Genomic DNA, 20,777 nt, shown 5'->3' with positions numbered 1-20,777 from the left:
CATCTCAGAGTTTAACAGACAAACACAGTAAGACAGAGCAATCCTCCTCTTCCTCTGAAACCTGGACCAGACCAGGGGGGGGGGGGAGGGGGCGTTTAGGTCCAAGTAGAAGAGGTGAAGAGTAGGTCCAATGGAGGGAAGAAGAAGAGGAGGAGGGGAGTTAAACAGAACGATGCTGAGGTTTCGTTGGCAATGCATCTACATTTGTAAAAAGTAGAAGCGGGGGTCAACATTTAACCCCCCTTTCATTTAAGAAACCCCCCTCCACACACACACACACACACACACACACACACACACACACACACACACACCCTCCCATTTAAGGAGAAAGTCACCGTTCAACTCGGATTCTTCTCAAGTCTTTCTACATGAAGTGGTTATATACAGCAGCACATATGAAAGAAAAAAAGATTTCAGTGTTTACATCATCAGTTCTTGAAATGCTTCATCGTTTCCACATTACAGGTCTTTTGTGAAATACAGTTTGATCCGCCCCCCCCAAAATATATATAAACCTTGAAGACATCGGGTGGTAAAGTAGAAGTAAACTGGCTTCTGGTGGGAATGTTACCATTCACTTGCAGAGTGTGTCTATGTTTATGTGTGTGTGTGTGTGTGTGTGTGTTTGAGGAACTGAAAATGGAGTTGGCAGGTCTGATCTGAGGTATTTCCTGGTGTTCCACATGGCGTCTTGAATGCATAAGTAGCAAGTTGCTCCCTGGGTAAAAGGGGTGAGGAGGACGGGGTGTCAGGTAAGGGAAAAGTGCTAAAGGACACAGAGAGCTTATATACAAGCCTGCAGCATCACAACAACAACAACAACAACAACAACAACAACTCCTCTTTTTCTTGTCCAGTTCCCATCCTCTCGCCCCTCGCCACTCGTATTTAGTGCTATCTGTGTGGAGAAGTCAAACCGCCTCTTTCTTCCAGTCACTTGGGAAGGGTCAAAAACTAAACTCACTGGACTCCCCCCCCAAAAAAAGAACAAATTAAATACCCAATCCAATCAAAAAACACGTGTCATTTAACAGCTTCAGTCGTACTAATTCAGGGAGTCATATTCATTTTTTAAATTGTTATCATCATAAGACGGCGTTGGCCGGGGCACCCGTCAATCAAAACTCCCCAACTTGGAGCTCCACAAACATCACTTCTCCAGCCACGAGGAGGCAAAGTCTTTCTTTTCTTTTTTTTCCAACAGTCTCTTTTACTCTTCTTCCAGGCTCCTCTCCTCCTTTCTTCCTCTCCTCCTCACTCCTTGGCTCAGAGTGTAGTGCTGATTGTGAGGTGCTCCCAGAGAGGAGAGGAAGAAATCCCTTCAGAGTCCAAATGCTCCTTTTTTCTCTCTCTTTTTTTTCATTTTCAGAATGGATGGATGGAGGTTGTGGGGGGGGGGATTGTTTTAGGGATGGTGGGGTTTGGATTCATCATCCTCACTCTGTCCCTCTGTTATCAAAGAGAAGGCAGGGAATAGCACAAAAAAAAAAGAGGTCTGGTGTTCAGCATCGATGAGGAGAGACGGGACGCAGACAGACACAAAACAAACAATGGGAAGTGTATGTGTGTGTGTCTGTGTGTGTGTGCGTGTATTCTCTGACGTTTCCCCCAGATCAGTTCTGCTGCAGGATGAGGTTCTCCAACTCGTCTGCCGAGCGAAGCAGGAAGGCGGCCGACTCCCGGTAGCCGGCGATCAGCTGACGCACGGCTGTGATCTCCGGTTGGCTGAGCTGGGTCGAGGCCCCGCCCCCTCCGCCACCCCCGCTGCCCCGCCCACCCAGGCTGTTGTTGGCGGAGGCAGAGGAGGAGGAGTTACTGATGTTGGCAGAGGAGAGAGACTTCATGCTGAGGTCTGTGGGGCCTGAAAGTGGGGTGGAGAGGGGGAAGAAAAGGAGGGAGGGATAAGGTGGAGATTGATGAAGTGACGGAAAGAACAGAAGAGCCAGGTGTGGAGGAGAGAAAGGAGGGATAAATAAAAGGTGAAATGAAGAGGAGGAGAGGAGTACCAGGGAGAGAAGGGGAAGGAGAGAAAGATCAGTCAGTTCAAAATGACACCAGACGGCTGGAATCTTGTCTTTTATCACATGATAAATGGCTTGTTTTTGCTCACAGTGAGCTAGACCCAAACTGGATTTATAGGTGGATGTTAAGGGCATGGGCGTACATTTCATCAGTTCAACAGTTGGGGGGGGGGGGACAATAAACATAAAATTTCTCAAAAGCAATTTTTGAAGGGGACAAAAATAATACAGCCCAAATTGTACTTATAGTATAGGATATGTGTAGTTCTGGAACTCCAGTGAGTAGGCTGGCAAGGCTAATTCATTCCAATGAATACGGAGTTTGCTGAGTCATTAATAAATTAGTCATGACAAAAAAATGATAACCAATGTATTTTTCCATGAGTCCGCTATGTTAGCGATTAGAACTTTGCAAAGAAACTCCCGCACACTTTTCTAGACCATCACCCAATGACACCTACTCCCCCCATTCTCCGACGCACCTGTCCCACGTTATAGATGTGTATTTTTCTGTTCACCCACTACAACCAACTCGGTGATAAGCCTATGTGTGAACTGATATTAGGCTCAAAATGTTTCTAAACTTAAACCACCTAGCCGCCGAAGCTATGCTGTAGTATATGTGTGCCTCCCCAGAAAAGAAACTACAGTATATGTCAGGACAAGTTCTTGATGCCAGAAAAGATTGTTGGGAATGACAATGAAAGACAACATTAAAGAGATAGTGTGCAGTGTAGTGTGGTTAATTCACCAAAGACACACAATAACACAAGTATACTATCTTATGGAGGCAGCGGTAAACCAACAATTCCTGTGTTCGGCGAGGTTAAATGACTGCCCCCCGTCCTAAAGAGCTGTTTGACACCAAGGTAAAGGGGTGAAAATATTCTAAATATAGGACACACTTAAACTGATACAGATGTTTTTAGGTGTCTAAAAAGCGTTTACCTGTGCCCCCCGTCCACAGCAGGACATTGCTTAGCTTCTGTGTCGGTACTCCTGCCTGCTGCTCCAAACTGGGGGAGTGCTGACCCCCATCTACTGGAGCTAACACACTGACTATGGAGAAGTAGCTCATACAACCACACTTCAAAATGTCCCAACATTCCTTTAGGCTCCTAAACGTGGTACGTAAACGCAGACGCTCCAAGCTACGCTAGACCGATTGTAGCTTGTGGGGCTACATCCTGAGACAACAAGTGAAAGCTGAGCCCTTCCGTTTGGATTCACTTCTGCTCTAAACATCCATCCATTTGACAAAGCCCTAGCTTAACATGTCCGTACCAATCTGCATATTTATGAGACTTTGTCAACTCAGATTAGCCGGGCTCCGACCTCCTACGTACTTCCGCTCATATTTCATTTTCCTTCAAGAGCCCATATTCTGCTCATTTTCAGGTTCATAATTGTATTTTAAGGTTGTACCAGAATAGGTTTACATGGTTTAATTTAAAAAAAAAACACCACATTTTTGTTAAACTGCACAGCTCTCTCTCACTGCTGCAGATCCTCTTTTCACCTGGTTTCTGTTTTAGCTACAGAGTGAGACCTCTTTTCTTCTTCTTCTTCTTCTGTACTATCTTTGATTGCACTTGCACATGCTCAGTATTTCAGATGTAGATCATGTCAGCTAGCTCCATAGAAGTAAAAGAGGCTGTTTCTTCAACTTCAGTCAGTTACAAGGCAGGATTAGCTGGGAGACTTCTAAATGAGGGCGCACATGGAAGTAGTTATTTTGGAGATTATGGTGAACTTGTGTGTGTTGTAGCAGTGCTTTGCTATTGAGAACGAGGTAATATGCTAGCGTTAGCATTAGCTACGAGCCAACGGTTGCGGTTAGCCAGCTCGTTTCTCGTGTCTCTGGAAGCACCAGAGACACAAAAGAACACCCCAAATCCCAGAAAAAGTGTTTTTTTCATAATATGGGCACTTTCAGTACTACGTCTGGGTTTACGGTATATTCACGTTTTTTTTTTCCAGCCAATCTTTAACCGGTCCAATCAGTGAACAGAGGAAGTGGCTGAGAACGAGCTGCTGTGGACTACACCATTTTGTAAAATGTTTATTCATAGAAAATAATCGCACACTATAGCTTTTAACAACAACAACAACCACCACTAGATGGAGGAAAGGAACCTCGACTGCGGCAGTGGCCATGCTATCTCGCAAAGTGCAGCTAGGCTACTCTGATACCGGTCGTTTAGGAACCTGTTTTTGGTACCCAACCCTAGTCTTTAAACAGCTGATGGACACTTAAGCTACTAAAGAGACCTCAGTTAGTTTTCAGAATTTGAAAAGCCTGTAATAATCACTTGAACTCCATATTTAAGCGAGGCTTACATCAGCTTTGTGTGTGTGTGTGTTAGCTGTTTCACACCATCATCTGCTGCTATGTCTCCTTACACCACTTTCTTTCCTTCATTTCCTCCGTATTCATCCTCAAATTACCCACTCACACTATTTCCTTTCATCTCCCCCCTCCTCCCCTGCCTGCTCCCTCTTTTTAACCACTTTCCCCTCTAACTATGGTGTCTTGTCCATCAGCTCTCTTGTCTCCATAATGACCCTCTTCCTCTGTCCCCCACTCCCCGTTCTCTCTCACCGTTGCTCTGAGCAGCAGCGCCGGTCGTCAGGGAAACGGGGTGTTGCATGGCTGCGCCCAGGCCCGGGTATCCACGGTAACCGTAGCTGAGGCCAGCTCCGTTGATGTAGAGCTGGGTGTCCTGGGAGGAGAAGGCTGATGCGGCCAGGGAGTAGGCGGAGTGAGCGAGGGACGCCGGCTCCCTCAGACCCCCTCCACCGCTGGACGGCTTGTCCAGAGAGATCTGCTCATCCTGGAAGAGGAAACAGGAAATGAGGGGCTTTCATTTTCAAAATACTATACAGCCAGCTGGTTGGACAGAATTGCAACTGGTATTAAGAACCCAGGGTTATGTCCTAGAAGAAGAACATTATTTAAAGGTCTCATATAGACCAATTACAATGTTCCTGTACAAACAATTTAACCGCGCTGAGCAAACAGGGACCAGGAACAACATCATTCATTTCATATGTCAACACTTTCACTAACGTTAGCTTGGAGAGCTAATTTGAGCTTTTTTGTTGGGCCACACACTACAGAAAATGACCCCACCCAAACTAGCAGCCAGTCCGACTGGCAGTGAGATGCTGCTGTTCATAATGTTAGATTTGTTTTATCAAAGACCTAGTGTCTTTGATTCACCAAATCTAAGGTTATGAACAGCAACACAGGACAGAAAATAAACAGAGACGTCAGATAGGTCTGACCACCGTGTTTGACTATATACAGTGGGGCAAAAAAGTATTTAGTCAGCCACCAGTTGTGCATGTTCTCCCACTTAAAATGATGAGAGAGGCCTGTAATTTTCATCATAGGTACACTTCAACTATGAGAGACAAAATGAGGAAAACAAATCCAGAAAATCACATTGTAGGATTTTTAAAGGGGTGATAGAATGCAAAACCGATTTTACCCTGTCATAGTTGAATAACGACAGTTCGGTGGGTAAATAGGACATACATAGAAGCTCAAAGTCCCATTGACACCCCTTTACTATGAAAATTTCATATTTTGAAACTGCCGCTGAAAACGGGCGAATCCCAACAAAGCTGGAAGTTGACGTCAACCTCCCAAAAACATAGGCTACACAACTGACCTGAGATCAGGTAGTCTTCTGAATCTAGGTCGCGCAGATCTCTGCTATTCCATTACAAAATTCACTTCTGAAACTTTTTTATGCGAGAAATCAACTATGTAAGGCTCAAACATGGGCCGTTTTACGAAAATGGATGGCTAATTGCAAATTTTGTCCGACTGTGTGTCGGAGTTCAGCGCCGGTGCTGCCTGTGTTGTTGCCTCGCCGCCTGGCCTGCCTTCCTTTACACACCCCGGCCTGCTCTGAGGTACTCGGAGCTCCGTCACGACTGGCAGCCCACAGCACTCCATACCCGCTCAAAGTCACCGGTTTTAGGATAATGGACTACTAAACGCTGGTGCTCTGACAGAGCTCCAGGGCCTGCAGCTCCCCTCTTCCTGCTAGCTAAATGCCCGGTGTGTGTGAGTGAGAGCACGGTCAGCGAGCTTGTTACGCCAGCAATCTGTTACCACAGGTTCCAGTTAATCTTTTAATGTGTGTAATTATGATGTGTTGAGTTATTTAAACAAACTTGGGGAAATAAAGTCCGCGAGTCTCATTGATAGAGCCTGCGGCTGGATGTAGCTCTATCAATGAGAGCTAGCTCCTCCTAGAATTCCTCTGAAATTCACAAATATTCATTAACTTGAAATCGGACACCGTGTTAGCTTTATAAGACATTTAGGGAGATCTTGTATAAGTGGCGTGATGAAATTCAAACTGTAAATATACAGAAATTACGCCAGAAATGAAGCTAACTATCCGTGATTTGTAGCTAGCTACACATAGCTAGGATTGAAGGGACAGTCATAGCTAACGAAACCCCCACTGTTCACAAAAATTCATCAATTTGAAATCGGACACCGTTGTTAGCTTTATAAGACATTTAGGGAGATCTTGTATAAGTGGCGTGATGAAATTCAAACTGTAAATATACGGAAATTACATCAAAAATGAAGCTAACTATCCGTGATTTGTAGCTAGCTACACATAGCTAGGATTGAAGGGACAGTCATAGCTAACGAAACCCCCACTGTTCACAAAAATTCATTAACTTGAAATCGGACACTGTTGTTAGCTTTATAAGGCCTTTAGAGATATGTTGTATAAGTGGCGTGACAAAATTCAAACTGTAAATATAGCTAGTTATGCTGACAGCCAGCCAAGATTAACTGGAACTGTTGTAAGAGATTGCTGGTGTAACAAGCTCGCTGACCGCGCTATCACTCTCACACACGGGCCATTTAGCTAGCAGGAAGAGGGGATCTGCAGGCCGGGGTCTGCGGAGGAAGGCAGGCCGTGCAGCGAGGCAGCAACACAGGCAGCACCGGCAGCTGAACTCCGACACACAGTCTTACCAAATTTGCAATAAGCCATAAATTTTCGTAAAACGTCCCATATTTGGGCTTTATATAGTTGATTTCTCGCTTAAAAAAGTCTCAGAAGTGAATTTAATAACGTAATAGCCCGACAAACAATGTATAACTTTGCAATGAGACCTGCTGTCAGTCTCCCATGTGTTTCTATGTAGTTTGCTCAAACCAATCAGCACGTAGCTCATTCTGAATATTCATGAGCATACCATATTTGGAAGAAAAGCTCTTGTTCCAAATAGAGCCATATTCACAGGGTAGTTAAGGGCCTAATAAAATAGCATTCGGGCAATTTTCAGCCCAACCAATGTTACATGCCCCATTAGGAGACCTTAAGGAACAGTGTAAAATACCCTATATAATCATTCTATCACCCCTTTAATGAATTTATTTGCAAATTATGGTGGAAAGTAAGTATTTGGTCAATAACAAAAGTTCATCTCAATACTTTGTTATATACCCTTTGTTGGCAATGACAGAGGTCAAACGTTTTCTGTAAGTCTTCACAAGGTTTTCACACACTGTTGCTGGTATTTTGGCCCATTCCTCCATGCAGATCTCCTCTAGAGCAGTAATGTTTTGGGGCCGTCGCTGGGCAACACGGACTTTCAACTCCCTCCAAAGATTTTCTATGGGGTTGAGATCTGGAGACTGGCTAGGCCACTCCAGGACCTTGAAATGCTTCTTACAAAGCCACTCCTTCATTGCCTGGGCGGTGTGTTTGGGATCATTGTCATGCTGAAAGACCCAGTCACGTTTCATCTTCAATGCCCTTGCTGATAGAAGGAGGTTTTCACTCAAAATCTCACGATACATGGCCCCATTCATTCTTTCCTTTACACGGATAAGTCGTCCTCGTCCCTTTGCAGAAAAACAGCCCCAAAGCATGATGTTTCCACCCCCATGCATCACAGTAGGTATGGTTCTTTGGATGCAACTCAGCATTCTTTCTCCTCCAAACACGACGAGTTGAGTTTTTACCAAAAAGTTCCATTTTGGTTTCATCTGACCATATGACATTCTCCCAATCCTCTTCTGGATCATCCAAATGCTCTCTAGCAAACTTCAGACGGGCCTGGACATGTACTGGCTTAAGCAGGGGGACACGTCTGGCACTGCAGAATTTGAGTCCCTGGCAGTGTAGTGTGTTACTGATGGTAGCCTTTATTACTTTGGTCCCAGCTCTCTGCAGGTCATTCACTAGGTCCCCCCGTGTGGTTCTGGGATTTTTGCTCACCGTTCTTGTGATCATTTTGACCCCACGGGGCGAGATCTTGCGTGATCCCCTGATCGAGGGAGATTATCAGTGGTCTTGTATGTCTTCCATTTTCTAATAATTGCTCCCACAGTTGATTTCTTCACACCAAGCTGCTTACCTATTGCAGATTCAGTCTTCCCAGCCTGGTGCAGGTCTACAATTTTGTTTCTGGTGTCCTTTGACAGCTCTTTGGTCTCGGCCATAGTGGAGTTTGGAGTGTGACTGTTTGAGGTTGTGGACAGGTGTCTTTTATACTAATAACAAGTTCAAACAGGTGCCATTAACAGGTAACAAGTGGAGGACAGAGGAGCCTCTTAAAGAACAAGTTACAGGTCTGTGAGAGCCAGAAATCCTGCTTGTTTGTAGGTGACCAAATACTTATTTTAATGAGGAATTTACCAATTAATTCATTAAAAATCCTACAATGTGATTTTCTGGATTTGTTTTTCTCATTTTGTCTCTCATAGTTGAAGTGTACCTATGATGAAAATTACAGGCCTCTCTCATCTTTTTAAGTGGGAGAACTTGCACAATTGGTGGCTGACTAAATACTTTTTTGCCCCACTGTATATCTTTAAACATTACAGTTACGGTTGAAAATAACAACAGAAATAAACAAGTCTGCTGATTTCAAATATCTCCACAATTCAAATCAACTAGTTGTCTACCCGGAAGGGATTTTTGTTTTAGTGCGACGTCACTGTGATTTGATGTATTGTAAAAAGTGAGATTTCCATGTCATTTTTGATTATAAAGCAGGCAGAAGTGCTAAGTATCAAAATGCTCAATCAACAGAGAAATGCACACAGCCAGTATTCAGAAAGTGTGACTTTAAAGTGCTCATATTAGGCTTTTTGGCTTTTCCCCCTTTCCTTTATTGTGTTATATATCTTTTTTGTGCATGTTATAGGTTTACTAAGTGAAAAAGCCCAAAGTCCACCCCCAAAGGGACTTACCATCTCCAACAGAAACACTGTTCACAAACTGCTCCAAACAGCTCTATTGTAGTCCAGCCTTTACTTCAGAGACAAACGTTATAATGCTCGCCTAGCTGCTAGCATGGCACGCCCTCATACTCTGCAACTGACAAGCTAGCAGTACTTACTGAACATGTATGACTCCCAACAAAGATATATATATATACATACATACATATTTTTTTTAGAATGCCGTTTAAACTTAATTAGTGGTATGTTTGAGGTGTAAACATGCAGTCTAAGTGTCCATAGGACGGTTGTCTACCAACCTGAAGGCCGGTTCAGTCCCTGGCTCTGCAGTCTACATGTCCGAGTGTCCTTGGAAGATAAGATGCTAACCCCAAAATTGATCCCGATGCTGTGCCATCGGCATGTGAATGTGCGTGTGTAAATGTGTATCGGATGAGCAAGTGGCACCTTGTATGTCCTATACCAGTGTATGAATGTGTGTGTGATTGGGACTGCCTGTAGTGTGCAAAGTGCTTTGTGTAGTCAAGATTAGTAGCCGGTGTACACTATTCGTCACATCAAGTAACGCGTTTTTCCTTTAATATATAAATTAGACCACACCCACACACTTACGTGATAGGTGTCGAGGCGCATCCTCTTTGCGGCGTTGCGTGATTCGCTCTCACAGGCGGCAGCCAGGATGTTCTCAGCCATGGCTGAGGTGAGGTGAGGCGGAGTAGGACGGGTCTGCAGACAACACAACCGTATCATGAAATTCAATTATTGAGTAAATTAGAGAGAAATCTTTGAGTGGATTTTGCATACAGGAGGACACACTGGGCTTCTTATGTTGTAGTTACTGTATATAATGCTTATATTAGCCTGGAACAACCACACAAACACCCTCAGCTGTTAACTGACGTTACAACGGACAAATAGCAGCAGCAGAGATGTTATTGCTTTTTGGTTTTAGTTTGACTTTTAGGTATTTTATTTCTATTTCACTGTAATTGTCTGGTTTTATGTTGTGTGACGTCTGAAGGTAATAGAGAGCTAATAAGTGTTGTTGTGTCTTCTTCTATTTTTTTCTTGTGTGCACACCAGATTGACCAATACCTTTCAGTTAGTACTGGAACATAATGCTTTGGTGTGCAATGTATAAAAACTCTTTAAAAAAAGAGGACATCTTTCACTATGATCACAGAGACTGATGCAAAGTGTGTTTGAAGGGAAATAGTGTCATAAGCACAGTTCAGAACCCCAGCTGATGCCTCCACACACAGTGTAACATGGGGCTTCACCACTGGGGGGCAGCAGAGACATTTCACTGACGGTGTGAGGCAGCCTGTTGCCTGTCACACAATTATGGTGTTAAGTCAGTGGTTTTCAAAGTGGGGTCCGGGGACCCCCAGGGGGCCCCTAGGAAAAAGGGGAATGATTTATTTTCACTATAATTCCATCCATAAGTAACACAATGACAGAATATAGGACTTTTTTTGTGATGGGTTTCATGCTGTACACTTTCTGTAATAAAACATCTAAGAGCAGAAAGGTCCTTGACATTAAAACGTTTAGGAACCACTGTGTCAAGTGACTGGTCCACAGAACTAATTTTCCCATCATGCACCTCTCCTGCATTAGTACAATGCAGTGGTAAGTATAATGAGAAGAAGTACAGCACACTAAAGTAGAAATACAAAGTCCTAATTTAAAAAACATTACTTAAGTAAAAGTACTATATTATATTATATTATTGTATAGAAATAGGGGTGTAAGAAAAAAACAATACACTTGAGTATCGCAATATTTTATTTAGCAATACTATATTGATTTTTTTTGTTTACATGCAAAAATATTCATGTAAGACAGTAGTTCAGTTATGTTGTGTTTAAACCCCTTAACGCTGGATGGCTATGCACACCACCAGTGTCCTTGCCTAACGGTGCCTAGCAGGGCCCAGCAGTGCCTAGCAGTGCCTGACAGGGCCTAGCAGTGCCTAACAGTACCTAGCAGTGCCTAGCAGGGCCTAGCAGTACAGTGCCTAGCAGGGCCTAACAGGGCCTAGCAGTGCCTAACAGTGCCTAGCAGTGCCTGACAGGGCCTAGCAGTGCCTAGCAGTGGCAGACAGTGCCTAGCAGGGCCTAGCAGTACAGTGCCTAGCAGGGCCTAACAGTGCCTGACTTTTTGCTAGAAGCTTACATCGTAGCTATGGCTGAACTTTGGCCTACTTTAGCATATCAACATTAGCTCACTAAGAACCTGGGAACCACAATCCCAAACTGGCAGATTGATTTTCTGTGTACTGAATTGTTTACCTAAAGTAAACTTCTTTGAATTGTATGAACATCATGGCACTTTTGAAATATTATTTTTTCTAAAATTATACTTAGAAAAGAAATCCCAATATATTGCCTTACGCACAGAATCAAAATATATTGCAATATATTGAATCGTGACCCATGTATCATGATACGTATCGTATCGCCAGATTCTTGCCAATACACAGCCCTATATAGCAACCTTCTCCAAAGCTGTTACACCAAGGGCACAGCTCTTTTTTTAAATTGCAGTTATTGACTATTTTCAACATCAAAATTCTTTAAACCTGTACGTTTGTGTTTAAAACAGATTCACCTTCTAGTTTCAGATAGTATTGATTATGTTAACAATTCACATTTTCATATTTACCAAACTAGACAGGCTAAGAATCTTCATCTTTCTTTGCATAAAACATCTTGTGGTCTGTTTTCTATCACATTTCAGGGAGTTATCCTGTGGAAAGAAAACATAGATGAAATAAGCTTTCTCTGTGTCTATAAGCAGAAACAGCCTTAGAAAAACGCCCTGCTGTCTAAACCACTGGATTTGGAAAAAAGGGATCATTGTTATTCAGCAAATACTTCTGTTTCTCTGCATACATTCCCGTCTCTTTTTTTATTCTTAAAAATAAAGTGTGAAACTTATTAACAACACACATCTGTTTGTCAGGTGATATGTGTCACGTCTGTACACTGAAATAAACTGACAAGAGCGTGGCGTTTCTATAGTTTCAGCCCATCTACAGACACACTGTATATATCGGCTCATTATCCCTTACATAATATATATTATATTATCGTGACTTCTAACAGTTGAAAGCAACGACTGGAGAATGCTCAGAGAGTCACCACCAAGGTTGAACATGTCATTTTAATAAAATTAATATTTAGAACCTTTTATTTTGCATCTGAATGAAATGCAGATAGTAAAAAACAATCATGATGATTGTTGGAGAATATCTAAATCCTCTGAATATTAGGACGTCTGACTTTTTTTTTTAGAGCTATGGCCAATCAATATTGAAAATGAATAATCACTCATGTAGTCGAAGATAAACTGCTAACAGACTTTGGCCTCTACTTTGTGATGACAAAAATCTTTTAGAATATACACAAACTGATGAAAGTCATACAAAACCGTAATGAAATGCTTTTTTTGTGAGAATAATTCTTTGGTTTTAGACAGTGGTGAATGTTGGTTTTATAGGATCACAGACATAAACACATATCGCCAAACAGTGTCAAGTGATTTGCCAGGAACTCGCTAAATGTTTGCACGGTGAGGCACTTCACCATGTATAAAAATGTATTAATAACATTAGAAACATGTGTTAGATGGCTGCGAGGGTAGACGTGTGTGTGTAGTAGCGCAGCCCTTGTCTGCTTTAAACTTTATAATATAAGCTCCTTTTGATTCATGCGTGCAGATATGGCACAATAAAAGAGCGGCCACTGCATAAAGCTAAAAACTGGTGCGTTTATTGTGGATTACTAAAACAAAATTAAGTAAGTTTTGGTGATCTAATCAAGACTAAAGTGTGCGCACCTGTTACGGCAAACTACTGCAACAATGGCAGGGGAAAACCCGATCACAATGGAAACGCTGTGGGAAAGACTCAATCTAAACCAAAATGAACTTCTGCAGAGATTTACAACAATGGAGCAACAGATGATGCAAATGAATGGTTCGATGAATGCACTAAATGAACAGATTGCTGAAGTGCAAATTAGTGTGAGAGCTGCTGAGGATAATCTGGAAAGCACTGACAGTAAAGTGCGGGTTCTGGTCAAACAAGTGGAAGTGCTGGAAGCAAAGGCTGAAAATATCGAGAAAAAAAGCCGACAGAACAACGTGGTTATCTTTGGAATAATGGAGGGTGAAGAAAAGAGCGACCCTGTGGCGTTTGTTCAAAAGTTTCTGATGGAGACGTTGAATCTGCCACAGGACACCCTGCACATCGAGAGAGCGCATCGCATCCCCATCCGTGTGTCTGCTGCTACTGTTGCTGGTAAAAGACCGAGGCCGATTATCGCCAAGTTTGGGAATTATCAGCACAAGGCAAAGGTGATGAAGCTTGCTCGAGAGAAGGGAACACTACTCTACAAAGACACCAGAGTGTTCATCTATCAAGATTTCAGCGCTGCGGTGCAGAAGAAGGGTCAACTGTTTGTTCCTGTGAAAAGGAAATTATACGCTGCTGGAATAAGGTATGCAATGATGTTTCCCGCGATACTTTCTGTCGACTTTATGGGAGTACAAAAGCGCTTTGAGACTCCGTCAGACGCGCAGAAATTTCTCGATGACTTGGATAAATCTAGTGCCTCCTCTATGACTTCATAACTCTGCCATGTAGGCCTATTGTGTTTTTAATGGTCGCTCAAACGGGCTTATTCTTTTTTTCATACTGTGCCCAATGACTGTAAATTAACTGAAAGTATAGGAGCGACTTTCTTTTTTTATGTATATTAAAGCAGACAAGACCATTTAGGTTAACGTTCTAATGTGGCTAATATCAGCCCTGTTTGGTCTGGTATTTTGGCCCATGTTTTGGTTTTTTTTTCTCTTTTTTTTGTTTTTTCTTTTTTTGTTTCCTTTGTTTTTTTAGTTAAATACCAAAGGGGATCCATAATTATTGTTATGTCCAATACCTTGCATATTGGGGAAAGTACTAGATATTTTATGCATATGATGCTATGGCTTTACCAGTAAATTTCTGTTCATTTAATATCAAAGGGTGTAATAATCCAGTCAAGCGGAAGAGGATAATTACATTTCTGAGAAAGGAGAATGTTTCTGTTGCAATGTTGCAGGAGACACATTTGACTGAATACAAACATAAAAAACTTAGAATAGACTGGGTTGGACATGTGTACTCTTCCTCATTTAATAGTAAAAGCAGAGGGGTGGCGATACTGGTGCATAAAGAATTGCCCATTAATATTAGTTGAAATTGATGAAAGAGGTTGTTATGTTTTGTTGCAAGGGGTTTTATATGGAGAGAGAGTTACTATGTAAATGTATATGCCGCCCCTGATTTAGATCCTACATTCTTTACTAAACTGACTGATTTACTGTTCAAGTATCACTGTCCTTATATGATTGTTGGTGGAAATTGGAATTGTGTAATGAATAATATTTTTGATAAAAGGCCCACCATCATCAGTGCAAAACCAACTCCTAGACAGCGAGCTTTGCAACAAATGGTTGATGAGGTTGATTTACTTGATGTGTGGAGACATTTGCACCCTAAAGAGAAAAACTATACTTTTTTTTCAAATCCTCATAAAACATATACAAGAATTGATTTTTTCTTGGTTACTAAAATATTATTGGAATTGATAAAACAAAGTAGCATTGGAAATATACATCTGTCAGATCATGCTCCAATTAAAATGGAGGTTGCATTCACCTGTTTATATAAGAATAAAAATGTTTGGCAATGTAATAGATCAATATTATCTGATATTAATTTTTGTAACAAAACTAAAGCAAATTTAATGCATTTTCTAGAAATTAACGATAACGATGATACTGATCCGGCAAATGTATGGGAAACTACAAAAGCTTATCTCCGAGGCTTTATGATTTCATATTGTGTTGCTAGGAAAAGGAAAATTATTTATGAACAAAAAAGACTAGAGTCAAAGTTACAAGAGGCTGAGACTAAACATAAGCATGGTCTTTCCGCTGAAAGCTGGGATCAGGTTATGGTTGCTAAAACAGCACTCAATTCATTGGAAATCCAAAAAACAGAAAGAGAATTATTTTTACAAAAGTATAAACAGTATGATAGTCATAGATCTGTCAAATATTTAGCGAGTTTAATTAATAATAAAAAACGTAAGTCCGCAATATCAAAAAAACGAGATAAAAGCGGTAAACTGGTTTATACATCAGGTGAAATAACAAATGTGTTTAAAGGATTCTTTGGTGATTTGTATAAATCTGAGATAGTGACAGGGATATGACTTTGTTTTTTCAGAAGCTTGAGCTACCTCAACTTGACTTGCAGGATAATTTATCACTTGGTGCTAAAATTACAGTTGATGACGTTAAAAGGACAATACATTCTTTAAAGAATGGAAAGGCATGTGGTCCAGATGGTTTTCCAGCAGAGGTCTACAAAACTTTTGTGGACATTTTAGCTCCTTTGCTTGCAAGAATGTTTCAGTATGCTTATGATGAGAAGAAATTGCCAAAGACAATGCAACAATCTATTATTTCATTAATACCAAAAGATCACAAGGATCCAGAAAACCCTGCATCATACAGACCATTATCAATTCAAAATACAGATTCAAAGATTTTAGCAAGTGTTTTGGCAATAAGATTAAACAATGTGATACATAAATTAGTTTCTAGCGATCAAACAGGCTTCGTTAAGACGCGACAGTCTAGCGCCAATGTAAGGCGACTGCTTGGGATATTACAGTATGTAGCATATAAAAAAGAAAAAGCAGTGGTCATTGCATTGGACGCAGAAAAAGCTTTTGATCGTGTGGAATGGAAGTACTTATTTAGAGTTTTAAAAGAATTTTCATTTAATGAAAGTTTTATCAATTGGATTAAGCTATTGTATACAAACCCTCAGTCAGCTCTTTTGATTAACGGAACTACATCTGAGACATTCTTGCTGGAGAGAGGAACAAAACATGGATGCCCTTTGTTCCCTCTCTTATTTAATTTAATTATTGAACCATTGGCGGTATTGATAAGAACGAGCGAGGAGATAGAGGGCATTGAAACAGAGAGCCGTTCCCACAAGATATCGCTTTATGCCGATGATGTATCTTTATTTTTGAAGAATCCTAATAAATCCATCCCTTCACTAATAAAAATGATTGAAAACTTTAAGTTTTCAGGATATAAAATAAACTACGAAAAATCATCAGCCTTTCCGCTTGGCGAAAAAATAGGCTCATCAAGCTATCATCCTTTTAAAGTGACCAAAAAAGGATTTAATTATCTTGGTATATATTTTAGTGCAGATTTTTCAAAACTGATTAAACATAATCTTTTACCTGTAATAGCAAAAATAAAAACTGACCTTCTAAGATGGACTATTCTTTCACTTTCTCTTTTGGACCGTATAGCTATGATTAAAATGAATGTTCTCCCTCGCCTGTTGTATGTTATCCAAATGCTACCTATTTATATTCCATCCAAAATATTTACAAAAATACATAGTGCGGTAGGAGTATTTGTGTGGAATAATAAAAGGCCAAGGATGGAAATTCGAAAGCTTCAACTACCAATTAAAAAAGGAAGACTTGGCATCCCAAATTTCAAATTTTATCATTGGGCCGCACAATTAAAATTCACGGCAGAGTGGATTAAAAAAAGCCATTTCTGCTTTCCAGATTTAGAAGGTATAGGTCTGGATGGGGTTCAGTTAGAACACCTTCCGTTTATATGTTTCACAAAAGTATACCAAGATTAAGCACAATTATATACTGAAAAATATCTGTAGGTCTCTCAGTGCTGTTCGTAAATATTTTGAGCTTGACAAATATTCATTATTGGCTCCTATTGCTAATAATCCAGATTTTAGACATACCTGTATTGATGCTGGCTTTAATGAGTGGAGAGAAGCTGGTATCATAAGAATCATCATAAGAATATTAGATGTTTATGCAGATAATGCTCTCAAGTCTTTCCAACAATTACAGTATGAGTTTAATATCTCTCAGGTCCACTTCGATATCTACAAATAAGGAGCTATCTTATTTCTATTGAATACTATAAACAAGGCGGGAAAATAAATGTGCTTGATAGCATTTTATTAAAGGCAGCTGCATTGAAAAATAAAACAATGACATATATTTATGACCAAATTATAGCAAATAATAAAGTTTTAATAAATATTAAACAAAGCTGGGAACTTCACTTTGGTGTTACACTGGAAGACCAGATATGGAACAAAGTATTAAATTATGCAAGACAAATTACTAAATCAAACAAATCATATGAAGTACAATATAAAATTATCAATAAGTTGCATGTGACCCCCTTAACTCGAAGTAAATACGACACATTTACATTAAATGTAAAAAGGATACAGGAACCTATTTCCACTTAATATGGTCCTGTTCTTTAATTGTATCATTCTGGTCTTCGGTTGTTCATGAAATTGAAAAATATTTTGGGATTAAAATGCCACTGGATCCCAGCTTGTGTATCCTTGGTGTAAATAACTGTGTGCCGGAAACAAAAATAATGTCCATAATGCTATATGCTGCTCGCCTTTCCATTCATTTCCTCTTCATGTTTGGATTAAAGAACACTCTCCTACTTTAACTCTTAAGTAAAAAAAAACTTCTGTTACTGCTACCATATGGCAAGCAATAACATGCATTAATATGGATTGAGAAGACGAAATCCCCCCCCCTCCCTCCCCCAAATAATGTACTTAAATATGGTCTACGGTCTGTATAAAACCTGTGTAGAGAATGTATGTATATATATATATATATGCGATGTCTGTGTATACATGAAGTACAAAATTTACACTGCTAACCAACTAAACGAAGGCGTAGTAGACCTTTTTTTTTTTATTATTATTTATTTATTTTCCTGCTCTCTTGTTTTTCTATGTTTATGGTAAGAAGAAAAATGTGAAAATAAACAATTTAAAATTTAAAAAAAAAAAATAACATTAGAGAAGATATTAAACTTTGCTTATTAAAGCACATGCAATAACTGAAAGACACTGGTACAGTATACAGTACACACCGTACAAGAAACAAGAGAGGATGTCCTCTAGCTGTCTGGTTCCCACAGGAACAAAAAGCAGAGTGTTTGGTTCAAATCATTCTTTAAGGCCAGAGCTGGAGCTCTAACTCTTTCTAAATAAAACACCAATCCAGCAAGTGAAGGCAACTAAGCTATTGGGCATTACCCTAGATAACTAATTGTCCTGGTCAAAACATAGCAACAGTATTCAATAAAATGGGCAATGCATTAGCGTTAGTAAGTCGATGCAGAAAATACTTTACAAATTATTTAACTAAACTTGTACTTAAAGGTCCCATGGCATGAAAATGTCACTGTATGAGGTTTTTTAACATTAATATGAGTTCCCCCAGCCTGCCTATGGTCCCCCAGTGGCTAGAAATGGTGATAGGTGTAAACCGAGCCCTGGGTATCCTGCTTTGCCTTTGAGAAAATGAAAGCTCAGATGGGCCAATCAGGAATCTTCCCTTTATGACATCATAAGGGGAAAGGTTAATGGCTAATTCTTCTCCCTCTCCTGCTCTTTCTTGCTCTGTGTCAAATGTTTAGCTATTCCTCTGCCTCCTTTAGTGATAACGATACATGTAATAAATGTAGTATATTCGCTGCTCTGGAGGCAAGGCTTAGTGAATTTGAGGCATGGCTCCGCACCATGGAATCAGAATCGTATGCTTCCGTAGCTAGCCAGCGCCATGTAGCTAATGCGGGCCAACATACTGTAGCTTCTTTAACTTCTGCTAGCTGTACCCCGGGAGACCCCGAGCAGCCTGGGGAGTGGGTGAATGTTGAGTCACTTTGTGCATACGCAAAGAAAATGTCAGACTCAGTAGTTTTCTCTGGACCCCTGCCAAACCTGACCAATGATGAAATGTACAGCCGTACGTCATCCTTCCACCACTGGTTGTCGGGGTGGTGCCCAGCTAATGATGTGGGCTATGTGAATAACTGGGGGGCGTTCTGGGGAAAGCCTGGTCTGATGGAGAGAGACGGCATTCATCCCACCTGGGACGGAGCCGCTCTCATATCAAGTTGGAGCAGTCACCCACTCATAGTCTAATAAGCACGGTGTCTGTTCCCCGATTCAGATCGGTTAAATCAAAGGTAAACAAAAGATGCGCTATACTTAACAACCTAATTGGAATTAAAACGACTGCAACGATAGAACAAAATAGGAAAATTAGATGTGGACTATTAAATATTAGATCTCTGTCTTCTAAAGCAGTATTGGTAAACGATTTGATATCAGATAATAACATTGATTTATTTTGTCTTACTGAAACCTGGCTGGGCCATGAAGACTATGTTAGTCTAAATGAAGCCACTCCTCCCAGTCATATTAATACTGAAATTCCTAGAGGCTCAGGCCGAGGAGGGGGAGTTGCAGCCATCTTTGATTGAAAGCCTGTTAATTAATCCTGAACCTAAACTAAATTATAACTCGTTTGAAAGTCTTGTTCTTCATCTTCAACATCCAAAATGGAAAACATTACAGCCAATGATGTTTCTTGTTAATAACAGGGTTCCAGGTCCGTATTCTGAATTTTTATCTGATTTCTCAGAGTTTTTATCATGTTTAGTCCTTAAATCAGACAAAGTACTTATTGTAGGTGATTTTAATATCCATGTGGACGTTGACAATGATAGCCTTAGTACTGCTTTCAACTCATTACTGGATTCAATCGGTTTCAGTCAGAGTGTGCACAAGGCAATGCACTGTTTTAACCACACCCTCGACCTTGTGCTGGCATATGGTATTGAAATTGAGGATTTAATAATATTTCCGCAGAATTCGGTATTATCAGATCATTTTTTAATTACTTTTGAATTCTTACTACCTGACTATACTAAATTAGATAAAAGCTTCTACACTAGATGCCTATCTGACAGTGCTATAGCTAAATTTAAGGAAGATATTCCAACAGCATTCGACTCTATGTCATGCCTTAACATAACAGAGGACCTTTATGTTAACCTCAGTCCCTCTCAAATTGATACATTTGTAGACGGTGCTACGACTTGCCTACAGACGACCTTAGACTGTGTTGCTCCCCTAAAAAAGATGATGAAGCAAAGGAAACTAGCACCTTGGTATAACTCCCAAACTCGCAAAATTAAAACAAATCTCGCGAAACCTCGAAAGTAAGTGGCGTTCCACCAAAGTGGAAGAATCCCGTTTGGATTGGCAAGAAAGTCTAAAAACCTATAGGAAGGCCCTAAGAAAAGCCAGATCAGACTATTACTCATCACTAATAGAAGAAAACAAGAACAACCCAAGGTTTCTTTTCAGCACTGTAGCCAGGCTGACAGATAGCCACAGCTCTACTGAGCCATCTATTCCTCTAGCATTGAGTAGTGATGACTTCATGAGCTTCTTTAATGATAAAAGTATAACAATTAGAGATAAAATTCATCACCTTTTGCCCTCAACTTCTAACAGTTCACCTTTAAATGCAGGACCGCTAGAAAGAACGACTAGTCCCGACATAGAC

At 40.6% G+C, this 20,777-nt stretch overlaps 1 protein-coding gene across 2 annotated transcripts in view; it reads right to left on the bottom strand.

Moving 5' to 3' along the window:
* Positions 1 to 283: 283 nt before the first annotated feature.
* Positions 284 to 20,777, bottom strand: part of LOC114559162 (nucleolar protein 4-like) — a 184,226-nt gene continuing 163,732 nt past the window's right edge. For both annotated transcript variants that reach the window (XM_028583657.1, XM_028583658.1), the window contains 3 exons: positions 9,871 to 9,984; positions 4,627 to 4,858; positions 284 to 1,864 (listed from right to left, as the gene is read on the bottom strand). In XM_028583657.1, coding sequence (XP_028439458.1) covers positions 1,617 to 1,864; positions 4,627 to 4,858; positions 9,871 to 9,984 — 594 coding nt within the window. In that variant the 3' untranslated portion in view covers positions 284 to 1,616. The remainder of the gene's footprint in view (positions 1,865 to 4,626; positions 4,859 to 9,870; positions 9,985 to 20,777) is intronic.

This window comes from Perca flavescens, chromosome 7, assembly GCF_004354835.1.
Source record: "Perca flavescens isolate YP-PL-M2 chromosome 7, PFLA_1.0, whole genome shotgun sequence".
NCBI lineage: Eukaryota > Metazoa > Chordata > Actinopteri > Perciformes > Percidae > Perca > Perca flavescens.
Note: the sequence above shows the minus strand (reverse complement) of the source record. Positions and strands in the feature narration are given on the sequence as shown.